We start from the raw sequence: 12382 nt of genomic DNA on the forward strand, positions 1-12382 counted from the left end.
AAAAAAAAAAAAAAAAAGAAATTTGAAGGCGTGGCGGCTATGATTTAGCAGTGGCGGGCCGCCACTGCTAAATGAATGTAGAGGAAACACTGACCATTGAGCAGTATTTGTTATAGTTGTTTATGTTATTGGAGGAAATCATTTGGTTTATTGAGAACAGCAGTGACAGCTTTCTGAGCCTTTCATGGTTTCTGTCAGTTAAGAGGTTTTTACACCTGAAAAAGCCCCATAAACCATTCAAAATATCTTCATATGTTATTAGCCATGAATTATCTCTTAAAAACACCTTGATGTTAACAGTGGGTAAATTAATGGAGTTTCAGGTAGAAATGAAGGGATTTACTCTATAGTTTTAGAGGAGACATTAACCAGCAAAATGTTTGATCATTGATTAATTATTGAAATAGTTCAGCTTCTCTATCTTTGACTTACTTGTTGGACATTTCTCTTGTTTTCTGACATGTTAGAGAACAGTCAATTATTACATTAATAACAGGTGAACTGATCATTCAGTTTCCTCACTGCCTCATCTGATCTCAGTCACAGCTGATATGATCTGTCTCACCTGAACCAGGTGAGAGCTCAGCTCTCTGTCCTCCACCACTGCTTCTAACAAGGGAGGGCAGGTGGTCTGGAGCTCCTCAGTCCATGCAGCACTTGACTGGATCTCAGTAGATGTAAGAGGCCCTTCACAGAGACGACAGACACTGGACAGACTCTTCAACTAAAAACCTCATTACTCCCCTTGATCAGCATCATCATCACATTGTGCTCTGCATTGTGGCTGTACAGAGTGTGCACATCACCTGCCTGTGAATGTGCATGTGACATGGCTGCAGCCACACACACACTCACACACACACACACACACACACACACACACACACACACACACACACACACACAGTCTCAGGGTATACAGTTATATTGAGTGAGTGTATTTGTTCTTGTCCCACTGCTGGTTCAAAGAGAGTTTTACCGTCCTCAGCCTGACGCAGGTCAAACGCACACAGATTATATGTAAATAACACAGCTTTAACAAACACATGTCCACATGTACAATTTATTAGAAACCTGTTGTTTTCTCTCCTCCTGCTCTCTGTCAGTCTCATCCGTGAAACTGGAAGAGTCCAAGCTGATGTCTGTGTTACAGTGTGTTTGTTGAGCTGTCTGATCCATCCTCTGGGTCATGACCTGTCACAGCACAGTGTAATATTCACACACAGGAAAATGCTGCAGATGACTTCATTATAACATTTATTATCATTAGAGAACATAATTATTATCAGCAGATAGACAATGGACCTTGTAGTCCAATTGTTTTCATCAACACTGAACGTTCACATTAATAGGTTATGTTGTCTTACTGCTGTAAAGACACTCTGCTCAGAACAGATCTAGGGGGCATGTCAGACAAATGTCTAAACTGTAATGATGATCAGAATGAACTGAGCCAGTCTTCTGCTGTTATTCAGTGTAAATAAATAAATAAAGGTTTCTTGAGCTGGACTTTATTTTCAACAACAACCTCTGTTCATGTTAATGAGCTGACCATCTGTTCTGTTTTCCTATGGTTCTGTTCACATGTCTTCAGTCCTCAGCAAGTTCAGTCTGTGCAGACCTGTTCTAATGTTCTAATGTTTGAATGTTTTAATGTTGACTTTACACTGTGAGTTCTGAAAGAGACTCAGCCTCCGGTGATCTCAGATGGATGCAGACATTTGAATACTCTTTCCCTCTCTCTCTCTCCAGTTCATTCAGAGTGAAGAGGCCGAGCACTCATTGTCAAGCAAGAAGGGGGCGTTGCCATGCACGAGGGGGTTTGCACAGGACGAGTACATTATCGACACGGACCAGGAGCTGGCAAAGGGACAAGCTGTCTTCAACGGTCAGCGCACGCACGCACGCATGCACACACACACGCACACACACACACAGACACACAAACACACAAACACACACACACACACACACAAACACAAACACACACACGCACAGACTAGCAGACTAACAGACTCGGCGGGGACAGCTCCAGTAATAATCCCCTGCTGTTGGGTGGGGGTTGTTGAAGAGTCCTGCTGATATCTGACCCATAATGATCAGAAAAGGAGTGAGCTTTCTGAAGAGGACTGTGGAGCAGGATTAGATCAGCACACTGAGCCCACATGTCCCTATGATCAATGTCCTGCAGTCTGTCTTGTCCTCTGATTGGTAGCATCCTGATGCAACAGGACTGTAATTGGTGGTCTGAGCGTCCTCTGATGGTTCTGTAAGACTGATGAACATTCCAGTCTTGGTCTCCTGAAGGGTTCAGATGTAGGACAGAGGTCTCGGTCCTGGTTCAAAGGGTTCTAAAGTGATTCCAGTTGTTTATGAGTTGAACTTTTCATTTGTAGGAAGACTGTGTGTTCTTTAACTCTGGGTGACGGTCATCTTACTGCAGGTAATCTCTGTAAAACCAAGACTACCCTGTATCACAGTGTGGAACCTTTCTTTAGGCCTTCAGAGACATGCACAGGTCAAAACGTGGTCTGCAGTGACATGTCAACATGCGGCTACTGTTTGTGGGTTCGGCCTATCAGCAGCAGGCTGATCAGTGAGCAGTGTGATGATAGGCTGACAGACTGGACTGTGTGAAAGTGATGATGCTGGTTTGAACTTTTAACAACAATTTGAATGAAATGGTTTGAATAGAGCTTTAAGGATGACAGTCGATCTACATGTGTCTGTAGTGGCAGGAAGTGCTCAGGCCCTCTGATGTCTTTACACTAGCATTGCAGTGTTTTAGTACTCTGACTTGGTGAATAGGAACTTCAGCCTGACTGTAACTGGGCTCACTGCAGCACCAGCTCAGATAGTTCAGCTGCAATGATGAGGGTTGACTGGGAGGCAGCCGCTTGTCTCTTCACATGTCCTGCTGGGAAGCTCGTCAGTTTAACAGAAGAACGCTGTGGGATGAAGCAGCTCCATGTGAACATGTCAGACTGTGTGAACATGTCAGACTGGCCATGTCCACACTGCCACGTTTTCATTTCAAAATGGCATTTCAAAACAAAAATGATCTCTTTCCATTTTAGATCCATATCAAAAAAGGTCTCCATCCACACTAACACACCTTAAAACACATACAGACATTAACATTCACATACACTGAGCATGTGCGGTGTAAACAGGAAGCAGATTGTTTACTCTACTGGTTGCAGAAAATACTACAAATGAAGAACAGCAAAGACAATTGTAAGCTGAACAACAGCTGCTAACAAAGACAACAAGGTCAGTAACACTTGTAATTCATTACCATGGTGTATTCACCACTGGTAGGCGAGGCCGATGAGAGCCAATCAGGGACCGACTGTGGGTGTCCACATCATTGTTTCCAAAGGTCTCGGTTTCTGTGTGTCCAGACTACAACACAGTCCCAGAGTTTTCAAACTAAAACGGGTCCAGCAGAGTCTCTGTTTTAGGGGCAAAAACTGAGTCGTGCGGACACCAGGAGGAAATGTAGCAGAAGAGATGAGTTTAAAACTAAAACATAGTAGGATGTGGTCAGTGTGAACGTGTAGCAGAAACTCTTGTCAGAAGGTGATTTACCTCCACTCTTGTTTTGGTGGTTCTATTCTGAAGGAATGTATGAAACAGAGCTGACCACCCAAACAGCTGTTGTCTAACCACATTGAAGCACCAGGCAAACCCTACAGTAACACTGTGCTGAGGTGTGTGTGTGTGTGTGTGTGTGTGTGCGTGCGTGTGTGTGTGTGTGTGTGTGTGTGTGTGTGTGTGTGTGTTTCAATGGACTTCTATGGACCCCCTGAAGTTTAACAAGGCAACAGTGACTGTAGCTGATAGAGCAGAGAGGGAAACAAGAGAGAGTGTTGCAGTTTGGTTGTAATGCGTGCATGTGTGCGTGTGTGTGTCAGTGTGCACAGGTTGAGGAGGTTAGGCAACAAATGATGAGGCTGTGTTGTTTATACATTGTAACAAATAGGAATTTCTACTTCATAGCCAGCTGGACAGATGGTACTGGTTCCAAGTTGCTGCTAAAGTTCTGAGAATGTGATGGTGAATGTTTTTCTACAGTACTGAAGGTGTTGAAGGTTCTCTAGATGTGGTAGGTACAGACATGTGATTCTTCCAGGACTGACCAGGGCATTAACCCTACAAGTGTTCTAGTGTGACATCAAACTGGAGAAAGAGAAGAAGAAGAACAACAGGTGCAGCAACAGGTGCAGCAACAGGTGCAACAAGACTTGTGGAAACAAAACACTCCATTACTGGTGTATGGAGATATTTAGTATTTGGATAATCAGGAACAAGTTCTAGATGACCAATAGTCAGTATATCTCTGAGCTGTTTCCTCCTCTGGCAACATTTACAGACATCAGATCTGTACACAGAGTTCAGGCTGATGAGTTTCAGTTGTTCACTTTATACCAACAACATGTCGTCAACATGTTCATGTACTGAAATGTTGAAATGTTACTGTGTGTGAACTGTGACAGAGATCTGTTGTAACAAGACTCCACACACATTGTCTAAGCCAATGCTAACTTGTTTAGGCTAATATTACCTTGTTTAGACTAACATAGCGACGTGAGCTGGGTGCTCACAACATTAGCAGGCTACAATCATAACTGTTCAGTCTGTTAAAATATTGCACCGACTTTTAGATAAATATCGTATTATTTAATTTAAACTTCAGCTGTACACTGACTATGTGTGTGTGTGTGTGTGTGTGTGTGTGTGTGTGTGTGTGTGTGAGTGTGTTATCACACTGTGTTAGCGGCTTCTGTTTTCTGTTTCTTGCTGTAGTATTGAATGTGCTATGGAGAGTCAGGGAGTGTCATTGGTGTTGGTACAGACCACATGTCTGATGTGGTGACGTCTCTATGAAGTGCACCACACTGTTCACACTGATGAAAACATTTGAACATTACCCTTTAACTCTCTTTGTAGCGTTTTAGTCATTTTAGCCTCCATCACATTAACCTTATAGTCCTGTTTGATCTTTGATTGTCCCGTTGCCATAGCAACAAAGGGCATACAGCATGATAAGTTGTGATGACAAAATAATGTTGAAGTTGTAGCAGCTGTAGCTTAGATGGCTAACTGTAGTTAGAGTCTATTTGCTGACACTGGGTAATACATTTTGTTTATGGCTGAATATTCATTCAGATCAGTGTCAAACTGGCTGGAGCCTGACTGACTGGACAGACTGAAGGCTCAGAGATGAGGACAGAGTCTGACAACATTTACAGCAGTAGTTATCACTTCTTATTCTTCTGTGCATAAGATGTGTTTTCTCTCTGTGATGACTCTGGATTCAGTATTTTGAGCATGTTGCTGTGTGCAGCAGGATGGAGGGACTCGGTGCCGTGCTGTCTTTGCTGGGTTACAATCTGATGGCTCTGGGCACTGTTAATTATTTAATTGGAGCACAGGAGGAGTGAATTATTGATGAGAGGAGAGAGGATGGAGGGAGAGACATAATTATGAACAGAGAGAGTGTCTGGGGGATGAGTTGTGAAGGAAAGGAGGTCAGAGGTGGAGAGCAGCAGCAGAGAGCAGATCTGACTGATGCTCTGACACTGTCCTCTGTACCCTCCTCTCTGTGTCTGTCTCAGCCTGTTGCCTGGGTCTGGTCCTGTCCCACTTTTGGAGATCAGCTCATAATGACAAACAACATCAAGCAGTTAGAGCTGGATACTGAACCTCAGCACTTGTTAGCAACTGATGTGTGTGTAGCAGCCAGTTTTTCTTCTTACCATGACATGTAAAACAAGTTCACCTCAAAAGCAAAGTAAGATTCTTTATGTATATCAAGTTCAAGAGGAGTGTGTTCTGGTTGTGTTAACTTCGATACAATTAGCATTAAAGCTGACACTGAACCAGCAGGGACAGGAAACAGGCTGAGAGCAGTGGTGATGAGTCAGGTCGTGTTTCTGTGGAAAGGAACAAAAATAAATAAGAGAATGGAAAGTTTATCTAGCTGCTGCCAGACCAGTGTGTGTGTGTGTGTGTGTGTGTGTGTGTGTGTGTGTGTGTGTGTGTGTGTGTGTGTATGTGTGTATGTGATAATGATGGTTTTGGTTTGCCCTTATAGTCATGATGGAGGTGTTTGTGTGGGTCCTGCTCCTGTTTGTCATCTTGTGTGTGTGTGTGTTTGTGTGTGTTTATGTTATTGTGTCCATCACTGCAGTGTGTGTTATATTTTTTGTGTGTGTTTTTTTTAAGCACAGTATATATTCTGATGTGTGTAGATTGGAGGTCCAGTTCTTGCTTATGCTGGCTTTGCATGTGTGGTACAATATCTCTCTCTCTCTCTCTCTCTCTCTCTCTCTCTCTCTCTCTCTCTGTGTATGTACTTCCTGTGGAGCTCAGCAGGGCTGACTGCTCCGACCTTCCCATGTTCCCATCCATCCTTCCTATTAAGGCAGTGAGTGTTAGTCAGTGATACGGCCTCATGCTGCTGGTCAGTGCTCTCATACACAACCGTGGAAATCCCCTCCCTCCTCCCCACTCCCATCCCACAAGCAGCAGAAAGTGAGCACATTCATCTCCCCACATCCTCCCTCTGACCCCCCCCCCCCCCCCCCCCCCCCCCCACTCCTCTCTCTCTTTCTTCTCCTGCCTCTCTCTCCCCGTCATGCGGGGGATTGCCCTACTTTACTCCTGCCTCATGTATCACTGTCTCCCCTCTCAGCCGGATTGGGGAAAGGCAGCCGAGATACAGAAAGAGAGCTCTCTCTCTCTTTCCCATGGTTTGATTCCTGGTCCTGTTTTTCTCTGAGGGTCTTGTTATCGTCTCAGCAGTGGGCTCCTCTCTGTTCTTATGTAACAATGTTTGTTACGTACGAACAGGAGACATTTGGTTTAATATAAATGATTGATTTCAATTTGAAGGATGGATGGATGTCAGTTCTTCTGTCCAACACACTGTCACTATGGCAACAGCACATTCACATCAAATGGATCAAATCTTTTGATGATCATATAAAGTTTTATTGTAAATGTTCAGTTAAATTTCTGCCTTTGGTTCCTACAGTGAATCAAACCTCAAGGTGCTTCATCATATTGATAAAAAGCGTGAAGCAGCTCATCTCAATGATTCATGACATCACCTGCACAGCTCTGTATCACATCTACAGCAACCTGAGCAGAGACAGACTGATTGATCTCTACCATCTCACATCACAGTGTTATTATTGATCAGGTTTCTCTGCTGAACACATTCACCTCCTCATTAGACCGTCATGATGCCCCTCCTCTCTGGACCATAGGCAGTCTGGACTGATGGTCTCTAAAAAACCTTCCTTACAGTCTTCAGTGGGTTATCATAGGACTCCTCCTGGTCCTCTGTTTTAATAATACAATTCAGACTGAAGGAGGAGTCGAGACTCGAGGTACATACGGCTTACTTTGGTGACTACTATGGCTGTGGACATGGACAAAAGGCTCGGGTGCAGGACGAGGACGAAGACACTCTGGCACAAGACAAGGACAACACAGACTATTTAAACACATGGAGGGAAATAGGAGACAGGTGGAAACACTTAGGGCAATCAGACTGAGACACATGAGGAAGGGCAAGTGACCTGAAACGAGAGGAGAATTACTTTTCAAAATAAAACAGGAAATGACAGGACAAAACAAACCCAGGGCAATACAACCTCACCACGGTGTGACAACATTAACAACATACGTAGTGCATCATCTTGAGCAGATCTAAAAAGATAACTTTTTTTTTTAAGTTCAATAAATGTGTGGTGTTTCCAAAGTCAATGAGTAATTGTGTAAAATAATTGTGATCTCAATATTCATCAGAATAATTGTGATTATGATTTTTGCCACAATGGAGCAGTTCTAGTATCTCCTGTATAAAACACTCAGCAGCTTCTCAGTGTTAGCTCATGCTAACAGACACTGTCCTCATGTCATTGGTGCAATTCACCAATGACACTTGTCACTAACATTCATTCTTTAGTAAGTTGGTGGTACATCACAAAAACATGGCCATCATCGGGTTGTCAGGGTTACAGGGATAGTTTGGGTTTTTTGACGTGGGGTTGTGTGAGGTCATAATATATGTATGTATACATACAGTAGATTTGGCACAACATTTTTTCAACCGCTGGACTACCATATTTCTATGCACAAGTGCACCTACGGAGTGCACTGTATTAGTATTAGCTATGTACCAACTATATATTACAACCTCACACAACCTCACGTCAAAAAACATGAACTATCCCTTTAACCGGCGCCGACAGGACGTTGGGAATAAAATGGTGGAGCTGCTTCCACCAGTCACACTGGGACGTTCATCACTGTTCTACATTCATGAAGTTAAGTTCCTGTCACTGTGAACATGAAATCATTTATTTAAATGACAGTGAACATGAGGTTGTTGGTTATAGAGTGACATTGTTGATTCATTAGACTGAACATAACTGCTGCTCTGGAGCAGCTATGGGCCAATAGTCATATCTGATCATCTGAGGACCACTTTAACTAACACCTGTGATCATAATCTAACCAGCTGCTAAAGAGCCATGAACTTTAACCCAGTGTTCTGGTGACAGGGTTAGACAATGTGGACTAATTCAAGTGAATAGGAACATGGTCTCAGACTTCGCTGTGTATACAGTATGTTATATCACATTCATAGTTCTGCCTCTGGACATTGATCATATGTTAGGGTTAGAACCCTAATAATAAACTAACCCAAACTCTGAAGGGTTTGCACTCTAATAACCTAGCTGTTAACCATTAGTCTTTGAGTGCTGTGTTTGTGACACCAGACCTGCAGCTCCTGTATTTTACTGTCATCTCGGACAGTCGATAGATACTTTCTTTCCCATGAGACCTTGCTGTAATCTGCCTGACTAAAGCTGAGCATTAACAGACCTTTCCAGTCCTCTCGCTGAAGCTCACTCATCTTTTCATTATGGCTTCTCTGATTCTGTTCATCTTATGTTGATGTGTTTGTGTGTAGAGGAGAGTCTGCTTCTCATTATAACGTCTCTATGTTAAACTGACAAACCCCAGACAGTGCCACTCTCAGCTCCACAGATATGGCTGGAATGTGTGTGTGAGTGTTTGGTTGTTCATGTCCTCTCAGTTCTCCTTCACTCCCATCTTCCTCTCTGTCTTTCACCCACTTCCTGTTCAATAAGTGATGGCTCCATGCCTGACCTCATGTCATGACTAATGAATGTTTGTGTGAATGAGTGTGCGCATGTGTGAGTGGTGGAGCGTAGTGTTGGTATGAGGGGAACATGCAGGTCAGGGTTAGGACCTGTGGTGTTATAGTATAACATCAGATGGGTGTGCTGTGTTTTCTCTACTGATGCAGTAAACAGCAGCACAGTACGATGACAGTGATGCTCGCTCCTTCACTTTAGTCTAGAATGAAAATATTTTGACGGATGGTCATGAAATGATGTGCAGACATTGATGGTACCCAGAGGATGAACCCTGAACTCTGGTGACTGACTTACTCATCTTCAGTGAAATGCAATGATTTAATCTGTGGCCATGAGAAGTACAGATATCCAGGTATTCGTTGTCCCCATTGGATGAATCCTGAAGCCTTTGTGGATCCTCTGACTTTGGTTCCTGCACCATCAGGTCAAAGTTATCAGATCTTTTAAGTTTTTTCTGCCACAATATTTCACATCTACTGGAGTGATTGGCACATTATTCTTCATGGTTCCCTGATGATGGTCCAGAACAATCCCTTGACTCTTCCTCCAGCACCACCAGCTGGTTCACAGTGAAACATCTGTAGGGAGGTGGTTCAGACTTTCATAATCCCCTCAGGATGAACTGTAATGATACTGGTGATTTCACTTAGCTCCATCAGCAGGTCAGCACTTTAATGTAACACATGCCACAGCTGTACACTATCAGTCAGCATCAATAATAAAAATCCCTCAAATTAATGGTAACTAGTTCAATCTGCCTTTCTCTCTGTTCAGTTTCTTTCTCTCTCTCCATCTCTTGTCACCATGTCTCCACTTCCTGTATCCACTGTATCAAATTAAAAGCCCTCTACAGAGTCATTTAATATCATCTTCCATTGTTACTGTGAGTTTTACATTTACTGCGCCATGGCAGCTTCACATCAAACACATCAAGCACATACTCTGTACAGTTTGGTTCTATTTACAGTGAACTATTTATCTGGTTGTCATGGCGATGTGATGAAGGTGAACACAGTAATATTGACTCATGGTATACATATCATAACATGGTCCAACCCTGCTGTCACGAGGCAAGGACCTCCATAGTGACCCTGTTCCTGATCTGTCACCAGCTCACCCTGAGCTCGTCCATCAGGGGTCTGACTTGGAGCACTGAGCCCCCTGAGACTTTTACTTTTCACATCCTTCAGAGGAGGCCAAAAAATCTAAAATATATTCAGAAAGAAGCACTTCCATCGTAGCAACTGGTTAACGTTTAAATGCAGTGGCAGTGTTGAACAGGGAGGTGGATACAGGTGCAGACAGTCTGAGTCTGTCTCAGCTCAGGGAGACTAGAGTTCAACCTCAAAGACATTCACACGTTCAGATCAGTGAGGTGATGTGAACATGTTTGACAGCTGATAATGAGCTCTGACTCCTCCACAGTGGCTCTGTGTTGGTTTACTGTAGTGTTTCTGGTGTCTCACACCATCACTCAGTTCATCTGTCAGTTAGTCTGTTAATAATTTCATTTGTTGTTTTTTCAAACCAAATGGAAAAATATCTTCTTAAACATGAACACTCCGCTGGTCTGCTCTGTCAAATGTGTGTGATGGGGATTTAACAGCTGCATGGAGCAGACAAACCAGATCAGGCCTCATGTAGTCCACACCAAGGTTTTGAAAAGAAGTCCTGTATTTGGTCGCACATTCTAACTGCCCATGATGAAGGTGTCTGTAGCAGTAGTGGACAAGGTGCTCAGGTAGTGGTGTGACTTTATGAGGAGTAGTGTGTTGCAGTAAAATACCATCAGTGTGTCATTGTCGTGTATGTTGGTTCAGGTCTAGGTGTGTTCAGGTCTCTGCTGTCACTGACCTCAGTCTGTCTGAGCCTCTAATGCTTCTGTGTTCCTTGTAAACCCCAGAGAATTGTGCACTGTGTGTGTGTGTATGTGTGTGTGTGTGTGTGTGATAGTGTGTGTGTGTGTTTGTGTGTGTGTATTTCTCTCTAATAGTGAGGTAATATAATCAGTGAGGCCTGTCATGGTCTATTAAGGCTCTGCTGCCATCATCCAGGTCATGGTCCTGCCTTACACTCTGAGAACACTTCAGCACACACACACACACACACACACACACACACACATACACACACAAACATTCACAGACACACACACACACACACACGCACACACACACAAGATATGATTGAAGCTTCAGAGGAAACTGTGCATGTGTCACATTGTGTTTGACCACCATAAGTTCTGTTAAGACGCCAATTGTTTTTCCTAATTTTAAGCATCAGACTTTGGATCTTAGACTACAGCTGATTTTAATCCGCCTGCTTGACTGTTGCTAGTTTAGCTTGGTTTGTTTTTAGCGTGGGAGCTAGCTAGCTGACAGGAATTCTACCAACTAACAACTGAAGCCTAATCCCCACAGTGGGTCCACTTGTTGGGGCCTGTGCTGGTCAGTCCTGCTGTTTGATGTTCACTCTGTGAGGTCCTAGTGTTAAAGCCGTATCAGACCTGTCAGCCACTGCTCTGCTGCAGGACTGGCCTCCTTTCTCTCTCTGTTCCCCAGCTAAAGCTACTAAACCTGCTTCGTACCCTGCTCTGAACCCCATGCTCTGACTCCAACACACCCACCTCTGTCTGACAGTTTAAACCACTCAGACAATGAGCTTCTTCATCTCAGACTCCTCAAATTTACTGTCAGTTATCCACCAGTCATGACGAGATCATCATTTCGGGTGATTTTCACCTGCATGTGGACAACCAATCAGACCCTGTTATATCCGAATGAAGTTTATTCAACATGTTACTCAGACTAACAGAGACCACAATTCAGACCTTGAACCAACCCTGGCCTGTCCGCTAATCTCATTTTACCCTCCTCATGTGTTTTCATCAGTGATAGTTTAACAGTAAACTGAGGACCTGGACACAGTGGCTCCACTAAAACTGAAACAGATCTGACACCTCCCTGGAAAAACGAGGATATCAAACAGTCAAACAGCAGAAAGGAAAAAGAGAAATAATAAATTAACAGTGAACTATCAAATCTTTAGTGAATAGCGGATTATTTACAATTAAACATGCAAGACAAACTCACTTCTCAAAACAAACAACAGAAACAGCCCAAAACCCTCTTCTCTACCATTAACGCTGTTTTTATGACATCCAGCAGCGAGTCCACCAA

The 12382-nt window shown here is 43.4% G+C and overlaps 1 protein-coding gene across 2 annotated transcripts in view; it reads left to right on the top strand.

Moving 5' to 3' along the window:
* LOC111644546 (cadherin-2-like) overlaps positions 1–12382 on the top strand; it is a 70197-nt gene that overhangs the window by 4997 nt on the left and 52818 nt on the right. For both annotated transcript variants that reach the window (XM_087170221.1, XM_023393441.2), the window contains exon 2: positions 1753–1888. In XM_087170221.1, the coding sequence (XP_087026347.1) occupies positions 1753–1888 (136 nt within the window). The remainder of the gene's footprint in view (positions 1–1752; positions 1889–12382) is intronic.

Source organism: Seriola lalandi, unplaced genomic scaffold (assembly GCF_002814215.2).
Source record: "Seriola lalandi dorsalis isolate HSWRI2012SDOR001 ecotype SW California unplaced genomic scaffold, Sedor1 jcf7180002054935, whole genome shotgun sequence".
Classification (NCBI taxonomy): Eukaryota; Metazoa; Chordata; class Actinopteri; order Carangiformes; family Carangidae; genus Seriola; species Seriola lalandi.